Raw genomic sequence first — 14,094 nt, 5'->3', positions numbered from 1 at the left:
AAGCTGTAACCTTATCGGCGTCATCCCTGTCTCACGGAGATTTGTAGTTGTCCCAGATGCCTAAAGTCATCGACCTCAGCCCTGTCTCAGGCTAACATCTAAATAAAGGTATCTCACCTCAAAAAGTTTGATCAGTCTTCGTAAATCTCACGCCAGTAAGCCTTTAGAGTTTGCAACCTTGAGAACCTAATAAATGGCTTGTAATAAATGACACTGTCCAATGTATATTAAGCATTCATCTCCGATGTCACAATAAATTAAACTATGCAGAGTCATATTTGTGTAAAATCTTATCATATCACTCTACCTTGTCAGTCTATTAGACTCATTTAGATTATTAAATTGAATATGTATCACATGCTATGCATGTTTGCACATTTTACATTCCAGGCCTAAATAAATTCTCCAGAATGACGTGAGATTATTGAGATATTGATCTCGACAAAAACAGTGTTTGAGATTGTCATGGAATCTAAGTGGGCAAAACACTCAAAATGGCTCAAAATGGCATAGGCTAGCTACCCTGATTAACAATACAACAGTCAGTTCGAAGGGGTGTGGCAAGGGCATTTTGAAACAGGTCTGACAAGCTACAATAATGTGTCAATTAATTGACTTGTTTTAAACAACAGAAGCAGCACTATGGTTTAATCCTTATAAAAGCACTCATGGTGATCACTGTCCAGAACCCATGACAATATTGTCATCTTCTTACACTGTATCTCATCTGATACATTCAGTTTAAAGGGATAACTCAACAATGCTATTGGTTTCTCTAATTAACTTTGGCCTGGCTCTCCCCACTTAGTGCCTTTGACCACATCTTTACCTCCCACATCATGTATTATGCTTCAATTTTGGCACTGCAATTTGACACAGACTGGGAACATTTGAATTTTTCGGCACTGCAATTCATTGGGTTGTATTTTTCGATTGAAAACTAAATTCCAGCATTCAAAATTCAATACACAAATATTCACCTTCCTAAAATTATTTTTCAAAATGTAATATTTAAATGAATATTATTCGGCAGGTAATATTCAACCCATTATTTTTCAACATCACAAATTCAGGCTGCCCAAATTCAGGTCTCTAGATCCGGGTATCACAGGAAGAGCAATAGATTGCCAAGACACCTACACTTCCAATTGTAGGGGCAAGATCGCTAGCGTATGGACAAATCTTGTAATTATAATTCCCACACTTATAATTATATTATGAGCCTGTCTGTGGCAAAAAAAACGGTTTACTTTGACACGGATGCAAGCCCATAGGATTGCATTGTAGGGGAGAACGGGGTTGGTTGTCACACGGGTTGGTTGTCACAAACATTATATCTCGCCACCAGAAGGCTCTGTCTCCAGAATTTTGGTATGGAAATTTCCAGAATTGGGATCAGAGCTCACGTACATAGTCTTCTCTGGAGTAAGACAGTTGAATTTGAGCTGAGAGGACTTTTTGTGTTTTTCATGTCAAATTGAAAATATTCAGCTCCTCAGTATTTTTCTTCTAGGCTTTTACACAATGGGTTTATAACAAAACAATTGTTACCCTTACCTTAAAAAGTGTGAGGGGAAAGCTATTGTAACATTGTTGTTAGCTAGCTAACTACTTATTAGATGGTTGTTAGCCTTGATCCTAGCAAAAAAAATCCAGTTGGGGTTGGTTGTCACGTTCTCTTTGGGGTTGGTTGTCACATGTGGCCTATTTGTTTTGTTCTTCATGTTGTTATATAGGCTGGCCTAAAAATGTGTTTCCTGTTTCAAGATTTTCCACATTTCAAGCCAACACCTTAAGCCTCAAATTTAAAGTAGGAACGACTATTGAAAGATGTTTTGATGATGAGCAATTCACACTAGAGTAAAAAGTGTGACAACCAACCCCGTTCTCCCCTAGATATTTTCCGGTTGCCAGTTATAGCGTTCTAACTCAATACTGAAACGATTTTGATCGTTTTTGTCCCTAGTAAAAAATATGTACACAAAAAGATGGGTTTTCAAGCACTGGCTCAGGGTCAAGAGAAAACAACATCTATTTATGCGATTTATTCATTTAGCAGAGGGTTTATGCAAAGCAACTTGCAGTGCAGATGCACATTTTCATTAGTATGTTTGCTCCCTGAGAATAAAACTACGGGACACCCGCTGATGAAGTGAGTTTCATTTATTTCATGCTTCAGCGAATCATAGCTGATTAGATTACCAGCAGTGTAGGTTATTAAGGTAGGTAGCGATTTCTTTTTTAGATAGAGTAAACGGTTATGAAGGCGCAGAGTAAACTGTAGATTCACACGACGTAGAAATATTACATCAAACACTGTGATTGAGTTTGTACCCTGACAACGACAGCAACAGCAGAAAAACGAGTAGGCCTATACTTTGGAGACACCCATGCGCACGTCCGCGTCCACATTGCGCGAAGCCGTCTCCTCAACATGTTATTGGATGTTAGCTGTTTGCGTTTTATTTGTGTTCTTCTGTTTGACATGATAAGCTGGCACAAAAAAAATGCCATGCGTGATTCGTGTCTTGCCTTGTGTTTGTCCACAATACTATGTCGTTCAAAGAGCATTTTTAAAAAAAAAAAACATTTTTCCCCACTCATTTCAGCAATCGCTCGTTTGCTTCGAATCAGCGCATGCTAAAGGTTTAATAGTGTTGTTAACCGAACTGTTTACATTTCCGTAGTGGCTGCCAAGTAGCTTGGCTAGCTGACCGTTTACCGGCGCCCATCCACTGTATTGTCCAGATGTTGTGGAATTGTGCATTGAGTTCACGATTATTTTTCAATAAGTCTATCTCCATTTCATTTTGGGGCCACCTCAGTAATATTCCACGTTATTACAAGACAATGCAAAGAGCAGTGGTAAGATGTGTACCATCGGAGTCAAAGCTAACAATTTCATTCACGCTCGATGGCAGCCAGAAGCACATGTTGAGAGATCAGAGTGAAGAACTGGGTAAAGTATTAGCAAGAATATCAAACGGCATCATCAAGGCCCAGGCGAAGGCTAAGAAGTCTAAGAAGAACAAATGTAATGAGCCCAGTGAAGTTGTTGAGCCTGTTGTGAGACTGCATTATAACGGCGATTATGTGGCAAACGATGTAGCAAACTTTGATGCGTGGCAAGATGGAGCTGTTTTACACGTTAGTGAAGTTAAATATAAAATCGAACGGAACCCTCCAACATTCACGATAGCGGAGTTGCCTGTTGCACTTTTGGCAGGTTTTCCTATTTGTCCAAAACTGGAAATAGAATTTGGGGATTTAAACCACTGTATCTTCACATGGTATAAAGAGCAAGCCCCCAACGAAGATAGCTGGATCGAGACTGGCACTGGGCGTGTGTTCACGCCCTCAAATGTGGATATTGGTTTGAAAATAAAGTTTAAGTGTATCCCTGGAAATGAGACAAAATATGGTGTTGCAAACGAGTTGGTGTCTAGTAGCACCATTGAAGCGGGGCCTGGAGTCTGCACCTTTGACAGTCGCCACCAGTACACGAAAAAAGTCACGGATAACTCAACCTTGAGAGTTTTATCTTACAACATTCTTGCCGATATTTACGCTCAGACGGATCTTTCCAAAACAGTGTTGTATCCTTACTGCGCCCCATATGCGTTGGGAATAGATTACAGACAAAACCTCATCAAAAAAGAACTGCTAGGATATCATGCTGATATTATTTGCCTTCAGGAGGTGGACAAGGGAGTGTTCAGTGATAGTTTGTCACCTGCACTGGATGCCTTTGGTATGGAAGGAAACTTTAGAATCAAAGAGAAGCAGCACGAGGGACTGGCAACATATTTTCGGAAGGCTAAACTGCAGCTGTTGAGTCAGCACGACATCCAACTAAACGAGGCCCTAAGAAAGGACTCGCTTCACTCCGAGTTGTTGGACAATCTGTCCAATAATCCAATCTTGAGAGAGAAGGTGATGAAAAGATCAACTACTATGCAGGTATATTTAAACGACACCCAGTGGAATACACAGTACTACACCATTTAAAATGTATTCTTCAGTTTTCAGTTTTTAAAATAATTTCCTTTCAGGTGACTGTTCTTCAGCCTTTGAGCAATGCCTCAAAGCCGATATGTGTTGCTAACACTCATCTCTACTGGCACCCCAAAGGCAAGTATGCTTGTATGAAAAGGTTAAGCGAACTCCCCAGGTTTTAGATCCTGTTAAAAGTACTTGCTAATAACCTTCCTCTCCCCCTGTGCAGGAGGAAATGTTCGTCTGATCCAGATTGATATTGCCCTGCGGCACTTGAAGCAGGTGATCTCTACGGAACACCCTGGTGCTTCTCTGCTCTTTGTTGGTGATTTCAATAGCACCCCTTCCTCAGGCCTATTCCAGCTTTTAAGCCAGGGCTCCGTACCCAAAGCGCACCCAGACTGGGCCTCTGGCGGGCCCGAAGAGCACTGCCCCAATGGATCTCCACAACCCCTTTGAGCTCCAGAGTGCCTGTGGAGAGCCGGCTTACACCAATTATGTGGGTGGCTTCCAAGGCTGCTTGGACTATATCTTCCTGGAGCCACGGATGCTATGTGTGGAGCAGGTCATTCCCATGCCGAGCCACCATGAGGTGACAACACACCAAGCCCTACCGAGTGTTTCTCACCCCTCGGACCATATTGCCCTGGTTTGTGACCTCAAGTGGAAATGAGCACCCTTTCCGCAAAGACAATGTAAACTGATAGTCATATAATATAGTTCTGGGTGTAAATACTGATAGTCATATAATATAGTTCTGTGCTCCATCCCTTTATTTCCCATTACATTTAAATTAGCAGCGGACTGTATACATTTTTTTCCCCTAATCTGAGCAAAAGTGGCTGACGGGAGGTATAGTTGATCATCAGTTCCACATTCAATCTTTAGACATGTGTAATATTTACAGCTTTTAGAAATCATCTGAATTTATGGGTTGTGAAAAATTAACCATGGATTTAATGTATTCACCCAGAGTCATGGTGTTTCTTCTTATACTGTAATATTACATGGCTCAGTTATTTTATGCAATTGATTGACATTGTATCGCTTGTTATCCCTAGAGATGACTAAGAATATGAAATTCCTCTGCAGTTTGATAAATTAAGAATATATCAAATATATAAATGTCACATCAATCACTTCAACATTCATCATTCTCACTTCAATTTTTCAAATATTTTATTAGTAATTTATTACAGAAAATGACATTGCTTCTTTGACTGGGGAATGTTGCTGGATCAAAACATGACTAAGAGAGTCAGAGAATCATATTCATATATTAATGAACCAGCCCGGATAGCGGATGGCAACTGGTCCATCTGTTGAGAGATTGCTGTGGTAAAATGTTTATGTTCTAATAAAGCCAGGAAAAAGAATGCTGGTTGTATGTATTTGCACTATAAGCCACTTTCAGTTTGCCAACATCTGGAATGAAGGAAGCTACGGGATCATAGTCGAAATGGAAATGCAAAAGTAATTTCACACATAGCTATTTAGCCACTGTTCCCAGCTTCATTTGCCATGAACATGAAAGTTATCATCAATAAAGTCAGCCAGGAAAAGAGGATATTGGGAAGATGCTCCAGATTAGTCACAGCTCTGTAACTTGTACTTGTACACCTATAGTTGTCCTCCCAAGCTGAGGTCCATCTTGGTCAAAAATAGCATTGGTTATGTAATGACTCCATGAAGTCCACCGCCACGCCACTCCTTTAGTATTTGGAGAGCTGCTCAGACAGCCAGTCCAGTCCCTCATACAGACCGGTTCCTTGAGGTGCACAGGTTGCCTGCACATGCCACTGTAGAGAAGAACAACCACATATTGAATATTCAACTCGGTGCCCAATATAGAATGATTGACCAAGACACAAACAATATCCCACTTAAGTCAATGTATGTATGCGTTTGGCCCAAACGAATAAATGGAATACATTTGCAATTATATTTAAATATGGGTTAGGCATTGGTTAACTACACATGACTACATTTGGGTATGCTTACAGTTTTTTTTATTTAAAAAGGATATTCTTTATGTTTTTTAAACATTGACATCAGTATACTATCAAAGCACTCTGTTGTCATAATAAAGATGCATGCTTAACCATAAGGTTAAATGTATATATTATTATGTATGTGTAGTTAAATGTATTTGGCTATAATAAGACTGCATGTGCCAACTGGGAACTGCTCACAGTTCTGCTCCTGAGTGTCTGAAGGGCCAGTTTGTCGGTAAGGTCACTGAGGGCCATCGCATTGGGCAAGTCCTGTTTGTTGGCAAAGATCAGCAGTACAGCATCCTTCAGCTCATCCTCCTGCAACTGTGTGGAGAGAAGGACACAAAGGGACTCAGACAAGTGGCAACACTTGAAAAAACTGAACTGGAATGTATACCAGAACTTCCCCACTGTTAACCGTGGTGTATACATTGATTCTGTAAAATGTCTTCGGGTGTGGCCTAAATATGGCAATGCGCTTTTTTTTCGCCTAGAAGTAACTGCACAGTAACTCTGCCAGGTAAAGCGTTAATCGGTGTCTCTGCCTCTTTCACATACGAACCCCTTTAATGTATTCGGTAAACACAACAAAGGGATAGTTCACAAGTTTTCATTCAGACTCAGTCTTCCATAAAGATAAAGTCACAGGTGTATTCCCAACCAACTGTAGCCAATTTAACGGGATGCTACAGAGCGCGAACCGTGAGACGTGTGTAAAACATGCAAGATCTCATGTGGAACTATCCTAGCTTAGGGAACCACCTTAACAGTTTGTAGTTGCTAGCATGTGTAATATAAACTTGTGTTAATATGTGTGAATATGAACAGCATATCCATATCCTTGTCCTATTACAATTGTATTAGTTAAATTGAGGAGACTTTAAATGTTTCTTTAGCTACTTAGCAACAAAACAAGCAGAGCAACCAGGAAACATTGCTTTAAATGTTAGCATTTTAACACTTCCTGGTTCCAAAGACAAAATCCACATGGAAAAATGAATGGGTTTTCGCAAAATTGGCGAAAATAAGCTGTGAGTGAAACAACTTAGGTAGAAAACCTAGGCAGGGGGTTTGGTGGGGTAAAACGTAGTTATCAGTCGGCCTTTTTGTAACTAACTGTTGTCTTGTGTCGTAAAAATAAAGGTGTGTGTGCAGGGTGGGGGTGTAGTATTTTTTGCTTGAAATGCCCATTCCTACTTTATACAACTTTTAAATGGCTAGTAGCGCTCGTATCACAACTACATGGCATTTAGTTTTACCTGACATGATGTCATAACGTTGAATAAACTGCTGTTAATACACAGGTTTGTTTTATAAAATGACAAAATATATACTGTACAGTTTATAGTCAGGAAAAGACGGTACAACAGCATGTTCATTAATTTACAGTCACTGAAATGTTTCGTTAATATTGAAAGAAAAGTTGTTTTCATGTCTATCTTACATACCGATGGCAAACTGTCAGTGTTTATATAGACCTCAAATTTGTAAAAGGACAAAACAGGGCAGCACTTTACACCAAATGCTTACAGCAAGACATGCTTAAATCCTAATATGTTGTATATTCTCATGGTTTATATTAACTAGGTTAGTATATGAAAATCTGTAAAAATGTATGTTTACAAAGTTGTTGTTTTCTTTTTCAGAGGGAAGAATGCTAATGGATGTAATCTGTACTTCAACAACATATTGAATTGTACAATTGCAACTGAAAGCCTTAGTACAGATTGGATTCATTTATGAAGTTGGGTTTAAAATGGACTCCAGATAAGCACCTTTTGTAAGAGATTGCTATATGTGTCACTTTTTGCTTCTACAATTCGTATACAATTATAATAATTATAATAATAATTAACTTAATATATGAATTTATATCTATCAAAATGATTATAATTATATTAATTATAATTATAATCATTTTGATAAATGTAAATTTGCTATTGTCATGCTACATTTTGTGCCTTTCCAACAGTGGTCTTTTCCACTAAGTAGACAGACATTCATTAAAAAAAGAAAATCAAGACACCAGACAAAACCAAATTCCAAAAGTATCTACTATTACATAACTGACATAATGCAATGATACTTAAAAAGTCAGTACCATTTTCCATCACGTCTGTATATTTATTGGCTAAAAAGGCACAAGGAAGGCAAATGTGGCTGACGATGGGTGGATGTCAACTTCACAAGTGAGCTTAATGGTAGCTGCGCACGTGTGGTGCACGTGAGTGAGCTTTTACACATTCTACTCACCATTTTCTGCAGCTCTTCAGCAGCTTCTTGTACCCTTTCACGATCGTTGGTGTCCACCACAAAGATGAGGCCCTACAACATACAGCATACAGGGGCAAAGACAGGTCAGTAGGCCCCCAAAAGTTCATCATTTCTCTTGCCAGGAGGCAGCACCTCACTCAACCGATTCCCTTTAAGAGAAAGGGAGCGAGCGTAAAAGAGCTTGCTGCTGTATCTCTACTCAGTCAGAAGCAGACATCCATAAGCCATCATCTTGACTATGGTAACTCCACATGGTTGATGGCACTCAGGAGGAGAGGACATTCGGTGTAAGTTATCAATAGGATATGAAAACCCTATTATAATATCATATTCAATGCTATACTGTTGTTGGTACACCTGGAATTCATTCATTGTGATTTAAATCAGGAACTTACGTGTGTTTTAATCAGGAACTTGCATAAATGGTCAGTACCTCTCCTCCAATCAAATCACTGTAACTGTAGCCTGATGTCACCTGAATTAAGCCCCCTGACCTGGTGGACAAGACCCCAAGTTGCCTCCAGAACGTTCTCTTTTCTCTCAGCTCTAAGGGGAGCAGACCACACTGTTTCTCCCCGCTCTCACAGGGAAGCTGCTACTCTTTCTCTCCCCCTGTCCTCATGAAACCCCCTCACTCTCTAACCTCTACTGCTCTCTTCTCAAGCTCTTGGACCTCAGGTCCCCCTCTACCATGTAGTCTGCTCAGGGCAGATGCAATTAACTCTTTCTTATGGCAGTGACTGCCTAAGATTTCTCATTAGCCAAGAACGCACCACTAACAGAGAGTAAACTAGTTTTGCGCAAGCAACTGCAACAGAAGGTCTGCTAGCTAACTTCACAACCCGCAACCAAATGAAGCGACTGGTTCCTCCGATATGCACTGCACAGCAACAACGACATTGAACATCAGAGCTACAGCCCCTTCATCCACGAACACTCTCTCCAGCCTGGCTCAACAAACATGGATTCGCCAATACACCACTTTTCCCCCAAGGATTGGTAAAGATAATATAATAACTGGCCAACCTAGCATAATTGTTTACATGGCTAAGCAACAGACTGTTTAACTTTTGTTATTGCAATGTTCATTTACAGATTTGATGTGTTCACTGAACATGACTGTTGGGATATATTTTCATGGTTAGGTTATTGGGTAGTTAGCTTCGCCACCCCATACAAGAGCTAATGTTAGTTATGCTCCAATAGACATAGGGTCTTGCATGCATTACTAATCATTTTTCTCTTTCAAACTTGGCACCATCATCACACAGATTACATAAGTAGGCTTAAAAGATAGAGAAGACTCAAACTTGGCGGTTCATATAAGCAGGTTTCTTTGTCTGATCTCACATGACCATGCACACACATTCACAGTCATTGGTCTATATAATGTTGCACAAGAGTGAATGTTGCCAACTCATTTTATGACTCCTTTACTAGCTATTGATATGGTAATTTTGGTTGTAGTTATTCATTTAATTATTAATCAAAGTTCCAAATTGATAGATTAGTATATTTTATGAGACTGATTTGTAACTGATCCTAATTTTGATCCAAATAAACAAAAAATATCATTGTCTCCAAAAATATCCACGTGAAAAATGTGTGATTTGTGACCAGCCTTTGCCTTTTGTAACCACGAATTAACGTTTCCAGTAAAGGCTCACAAGCTCCACCAAAGATAGTAAAAAGGATTTAAATCTGGGGTTTGATACGGCCACTCCATGACATACCAGGTCTGATACTTGAGTCAATTAATCTTGTACATTTACACTCGGATGAATCAAATTATGGTCCAAGATTCCAGCCATGTGGTCAAGATTGTCACTTCCAGTAGCAGCAAAAAACATGATTTAAATTTTTTTTTTTTTTTTTTAAGTTTGCATAAATGTCAACTGCAAACTTCTTCAGTCTTCCTGGAAGCACCATGAAATCCTCAAATGGAAATACCTGAGTGTTCTGGAAGTAATGCCTCCACAAGGGTCGAATCTTGTCCTGGCCGCCCACGTCCCATACGGTGAAGCAAATGTTCTTGTACTCTACCGTCTCCACGTTGAACCCTAGGTACAGGACAAGAAGTGAATTAGTTAGACACCCTGGGGTAAGGATGAGGATGGACGTGCTTCTGCCTCTATTGCTTTAACCAAAAGGATCAGGCTCAAAAACATTGCTTTCAGTAAACATTTGAATTTCAGTGGTTGGAGTAGGCTAGGTTCTTTTTATTTTTTATTGAAGCCTCGGAAAACACATTGAGGAAAAAGACCCTCATTTACGATGGTGCCGAGGGTACAATGACAAGTTAATACATTGCAGTGAAAATAAATATGCATATATATAAAATAATACAGGAATACAAGGGGGAAAGACACCGGTTACTGATAAGCAAAGTGTCAACCTACCAATAGTGGGGATTGTGGTGACAATTTCCCCCAGTTTAAGTTTGTAGAGGATTGTTGTTTTCCCTGCAGCATCGAGTCCAACTGCAAAATGGAATAAGGGTTTAACCACAGATGCTGAAATACAACATCACACTGCCTCAAAGAGACAAACTTCTGAGTGATGGGAAACCAGAAGTCACTCATGCCACATTTTCAGACAACGTTTGCTCTCTATGATGAAGGGTGTAGATTGCTGTGAATTGTTTGAAAGTTAGCATTGCATTGTAGGGACTGCTAGCTCACAAACCTGATGATGACACAGGAAGAACCCCAGTATACTTCAGAGCCTAAAAAGCTAGAATATTTCTAGAACACACTCTGCTGATATCGGAGTTTACCCACTCAAGAAACGTAATGATAGCCTACTGAAATACATACTGACTTGATTATTACAATGAAGCTCTCGCTAATGTTAAACTTACCAAGCATTTAACTTTAGACCTCAAGTCCACCCAAAACGTACACAGCTACTAAACTATTCGAAACGGCTCAGTTGCATGACTTAAATTAGTTGGCTGTCAGCATAGAATGAGAGGTCACTTACCCATTAAAATCCTCATCTGCTTTTTCCCAAACAGACGAGAGAAGACACTCGAAATGGCGAGACCCATTTCCAGTCAGAAATCCTGCTTTACGTACAACACTGAAACAGCTGTTGGTTAATTCCAAAACTATATTCAGTAATGAGGTTGACTTCCGGAGCGATGCTAACAAGAGTTTTAAAGTAACCTAACTGTTCGCCTGTCTAACACGTATCAGTAGTAAAAGTGCGCAGCCCTATTAAACCAGCTAACTCATACGTTCTTTGAAATAACAAGACAAGTTACCCTTTTCCTAGCGCATTCAATGTATTTCCACTCGCAGAGACTGCACTTATATAGCCAGGTATTTGTCAACGTTGTAACTTAAACAAAACTTCATTTTTGTGAAGATCACCTCAGATCACTCCACCAACGCACACGTAAATCCTTGCCACGTCACAATTCTCCAGCGCCATCCAGCGTGGTTGAAATTACGTCACACGTGCCACATCCTATCATCATTAAGCCCAAGAAATGAAAGTCATCTTCACAGTTTCAAATATGTTTCACGATCTCTCACTGCATACTTTCGGACATTAGTTTTAAGTGTTAGCATTTTAAAGCAGCAATAAGAAGCTCTGTTCCAAAACTAGCAAGCTAACTACCTAAAAGACATACAAAAACCTTGCAAACACCACCAAAAGCCCAGTTGGCATTGATAGAAACGTGCCAACACACTAACTGGTGTCTTTTGGCAGTATTGCTGGCAATGTCATTCTGTGAAAGCTCATTTTTTCAGGGTGTTCCAGCCCGGAACACAGAACTACATAGTGCATATCCTAGATGACTAGTGGGAAGTTTATCTGTCCTTCACATGACCATATGCTATCAAAACAAATTTGAGGATGGTACCAAAAGTAGTTGCCTATAAAAACGCCTCAAAAAGGGTCAAATTGTTGCATAGTGTTGCTTTAAAGGTGCAGTATGTATGATTTAGGGTGTTTTATTAGCAGAAATGGAGTATAGTATTCACAGTTGTATTTTCATTAGTGTATAATACCTGTGACTACAAATCTTTGTGTTGGAGTCTGTTCAATGGAGTCTGCCATGTTGCGCCGCCATGTTTACACAGTACCCAGAATGGACAAACTAAAACACTGGCACTAGAGAGGGTCTTTCGCATTTTTATGGAACCTGATGGCCCCGTAGTTTCTCCTACACCCTTGGAAAGAGAGAGGTATTCAGTTGGTTGCAATCTGCAGCCTCACCACTAGATGCCACTAAATCCTACATGCTGTACCTTTAACCATCACATATTTTCCAAAACCTTATTCATTCTCTCATAGGGATTAAACAAAAAAAACTGAACTTGTAAAAAGTGTTAATCCGCTTCATACAAGATGACAGTGGTCACTCCCGAACTATATATGAACACTGGATAGAGTGAGAGAATGAGCAAGAATTAAGTGAAATAACTAAATATTTTCCATTCCAAGAAAAGTGTGTTCTGGCAACAATAGACTCAAAAGTTTGTTGTACATCTTATTCTGAGTGACAATTTCAGGGGCTGTAGTTTGTGGATGTGGCAACTGTACACTGACACAAAAACATAGACATGTACTGCTTTAAATGTATGTTTATTTCATATGTGAGGTTAATATGTCCTTGAATGTCTAGCATTTATGGGTGGTGACAGGGGCGCCTCCAGACACCCCCCCCCCAGTGAGATCTTCAGATTATATCGGGCCTCTCGGAGTGATCGGGGATCTTCAGATTATATCGGGCGTCTAGGAGTGATCGGGGATCTTCAGATTATATAGGGCCTAGGAGTGATCGGGGATCTTCAGATTATATCGGGCCTCTAGGAGTGATCGGGGATCTTCAGATTATACAGGAGTGATCGGGGATCTTCAGATCTGGAACATCCTTTTCCCCTATTAAAGTCTGGCTAATAAACATTTTGTAGCTTACTTAATTGTATCGTGGTTGAATATTAATTTAAGGAAATTGCATTTAAAAATTCAACATCATATTGGATATGTTGTTGATGCTCTAATTCTGCAGATTTTGTCTGTATGATCTTTTATCATGCCTGGCAATCAAACAAAACAAATTAGAATTTTTGGACACAGGCATACTTACGTAAAATTTTTAAATAGCAAATCAAATGAATGTGATTTATATAACGCTATGATACGTTAAGCAAGCCCGCCTTGGTTGTGAAAGGACAGGCTGGGTCAGTGGCAGGGCATGCCGGGCCAGACGAACAGACACAGCTACTGCCTGTGATGGTAGTCTTGTAAATCCTGTATGATGGGCTAGACAGGTGTCTTTTTATTTTGCCCATTAATGTACAAATACATTAATAGAGCTTGTTGCATCATGTGTTAAATTCAATTAAAAAATGAACTGTCACGTAAGCACCGGGTGGTTGGACTGTGAGTTCCTTCTTGTGTGGCAGCGCCTTTGTGCCCAGGGCCCCTTGATTTCAGAGCTGATTTCCATGCTCATTCGCTCACCTTGATTTCATAACTGATTTCCACGCTCATTCTCTCATCTTGTGCCGTGGTCATATCACACACCGCTATGCCGTTTCAGAGCTCTACATGTTATTATATTACACTTACTCCACATTCAAACACTTAGAAAACAATGTATATGGGCTGAAAACACAAACAGTATTTCAGCAAAATTAGAATTTTTGGTATTATTTGGTTATGTTAGCGTTCATCTCCGATGTCACAATAATGCAGTCATATTTGTGTCAAATATTGTGACATTACTTTAGCTTGTCAGTCCACATGCTTCTTTGGCTTCTGCCGTTGTCTTGTGATTTGTATTTACAATAGTGGTGTAAAAGTGAGCTACACT

General features: G+C 39.7%; 2 protein-coding genes across 6 annotated transcripts; one reads left to right on the top strand and one right to left on the bottom strand.

Moving 5' to 3' along the window:
- Positions 1-2,657: 2,657 nt before the first annotated feature.
- pde12 (phosphodiesterase 12) lies at positions 2,658-5,243 on the top strand. Its single transcript, XM_012832768.3, is given in 4 exon segments — positions 2,658-3,960; positions 4,053-4,131; positions 4,226-4,437; positions 4,439-5,243. Coding segments are annotated over 4 exon segments (1,734 nt in total). The 5' UTR covers positions 2,658-2,748; the 3' UTR covers positions 4,670-5,243.
- On the bottom strand, positions 5,158-11,727 carry LOC105904831 (ADP-ribosylation factor 4). Of its 5 annotated transcripts, none has more exons than XM_012832769.3 (7): positions 11,639-11,727; positions 11,247-11,345; positions 10,664-10,744; positions 10,215-10,324; positions 8,244-8,315; positions 6,189-6,314; positions 5,158-5,795 (listed from the first exon to the last, which is right to left on the bottom strand). In XM_012832769.3, the coding sequence occupies exons 2-7, from the start codon at positions 11,311-11,313 to the stop codon at positions 5,709-5,711; spliced, it is 543 nt and encodes a 180-aa protein (XP_012688223.1). In that variant the 5' UTR covers positions 11,314-11,345; positions 11,639-11,727; the 3' UTR covers positions 5,158-5,708. The 5 variants fall into 5 exon arrangements, with proteins under 5 accessions (XP_012688223.1, XP_031424368.1, XP_031424366.1 ...); XM_031568508.2 differs by having other exon boundaries at positions 11,247-11,354; positions 11,639-11,706; XM_031568506.2 differs by having other exon boundaries at positions 11,247-11,354; positions 11,530-11,701.
- Between the last annotated feature and the right edge of the window lie 2,367 nt (positions 11,728-14,094).

This window comes from Clupea harengus, chromosome 5 (assembly GCF_900700415.2).
Source record: "Clupea harengus chromosome 5, Ch_v2.0.2, whole genome shotgun sequence".
Taxonomy (NCBI): domain Eukaryota; kingdom Metazoa; phylum Chordata; class Actinopteri; order Clupeiformes; family Clupeidae; genus Clupea; species Clupea harengus.
This window is presented reverse-complemented; position numbering and strand designations above follow the sequence as displayed.

Coding starts and splice junctions, on each gene's coding strand:
- LOC105904831 (XM_012832769.3), bottom strand. CDS start 11,313: ATGGGTCTCGCCATTTCGAGTGTCTTCTCTCGTCTGTTTGGGAAAAAG. Junction 10,325..10,663: donor CACCACAATCCCCACTATTG/GTAGGTTGACAC, acceptor TCCTGTACCTAG/GGTTCAACGTGGAGACGGTA. Junction 6,315..8,243: donor CTGAAGAGCTGCAGAAAATG/GTGAGTAGAATG, acceptor CTCTCCACACAG/TTGCAGGAGGATGAGCTGAA.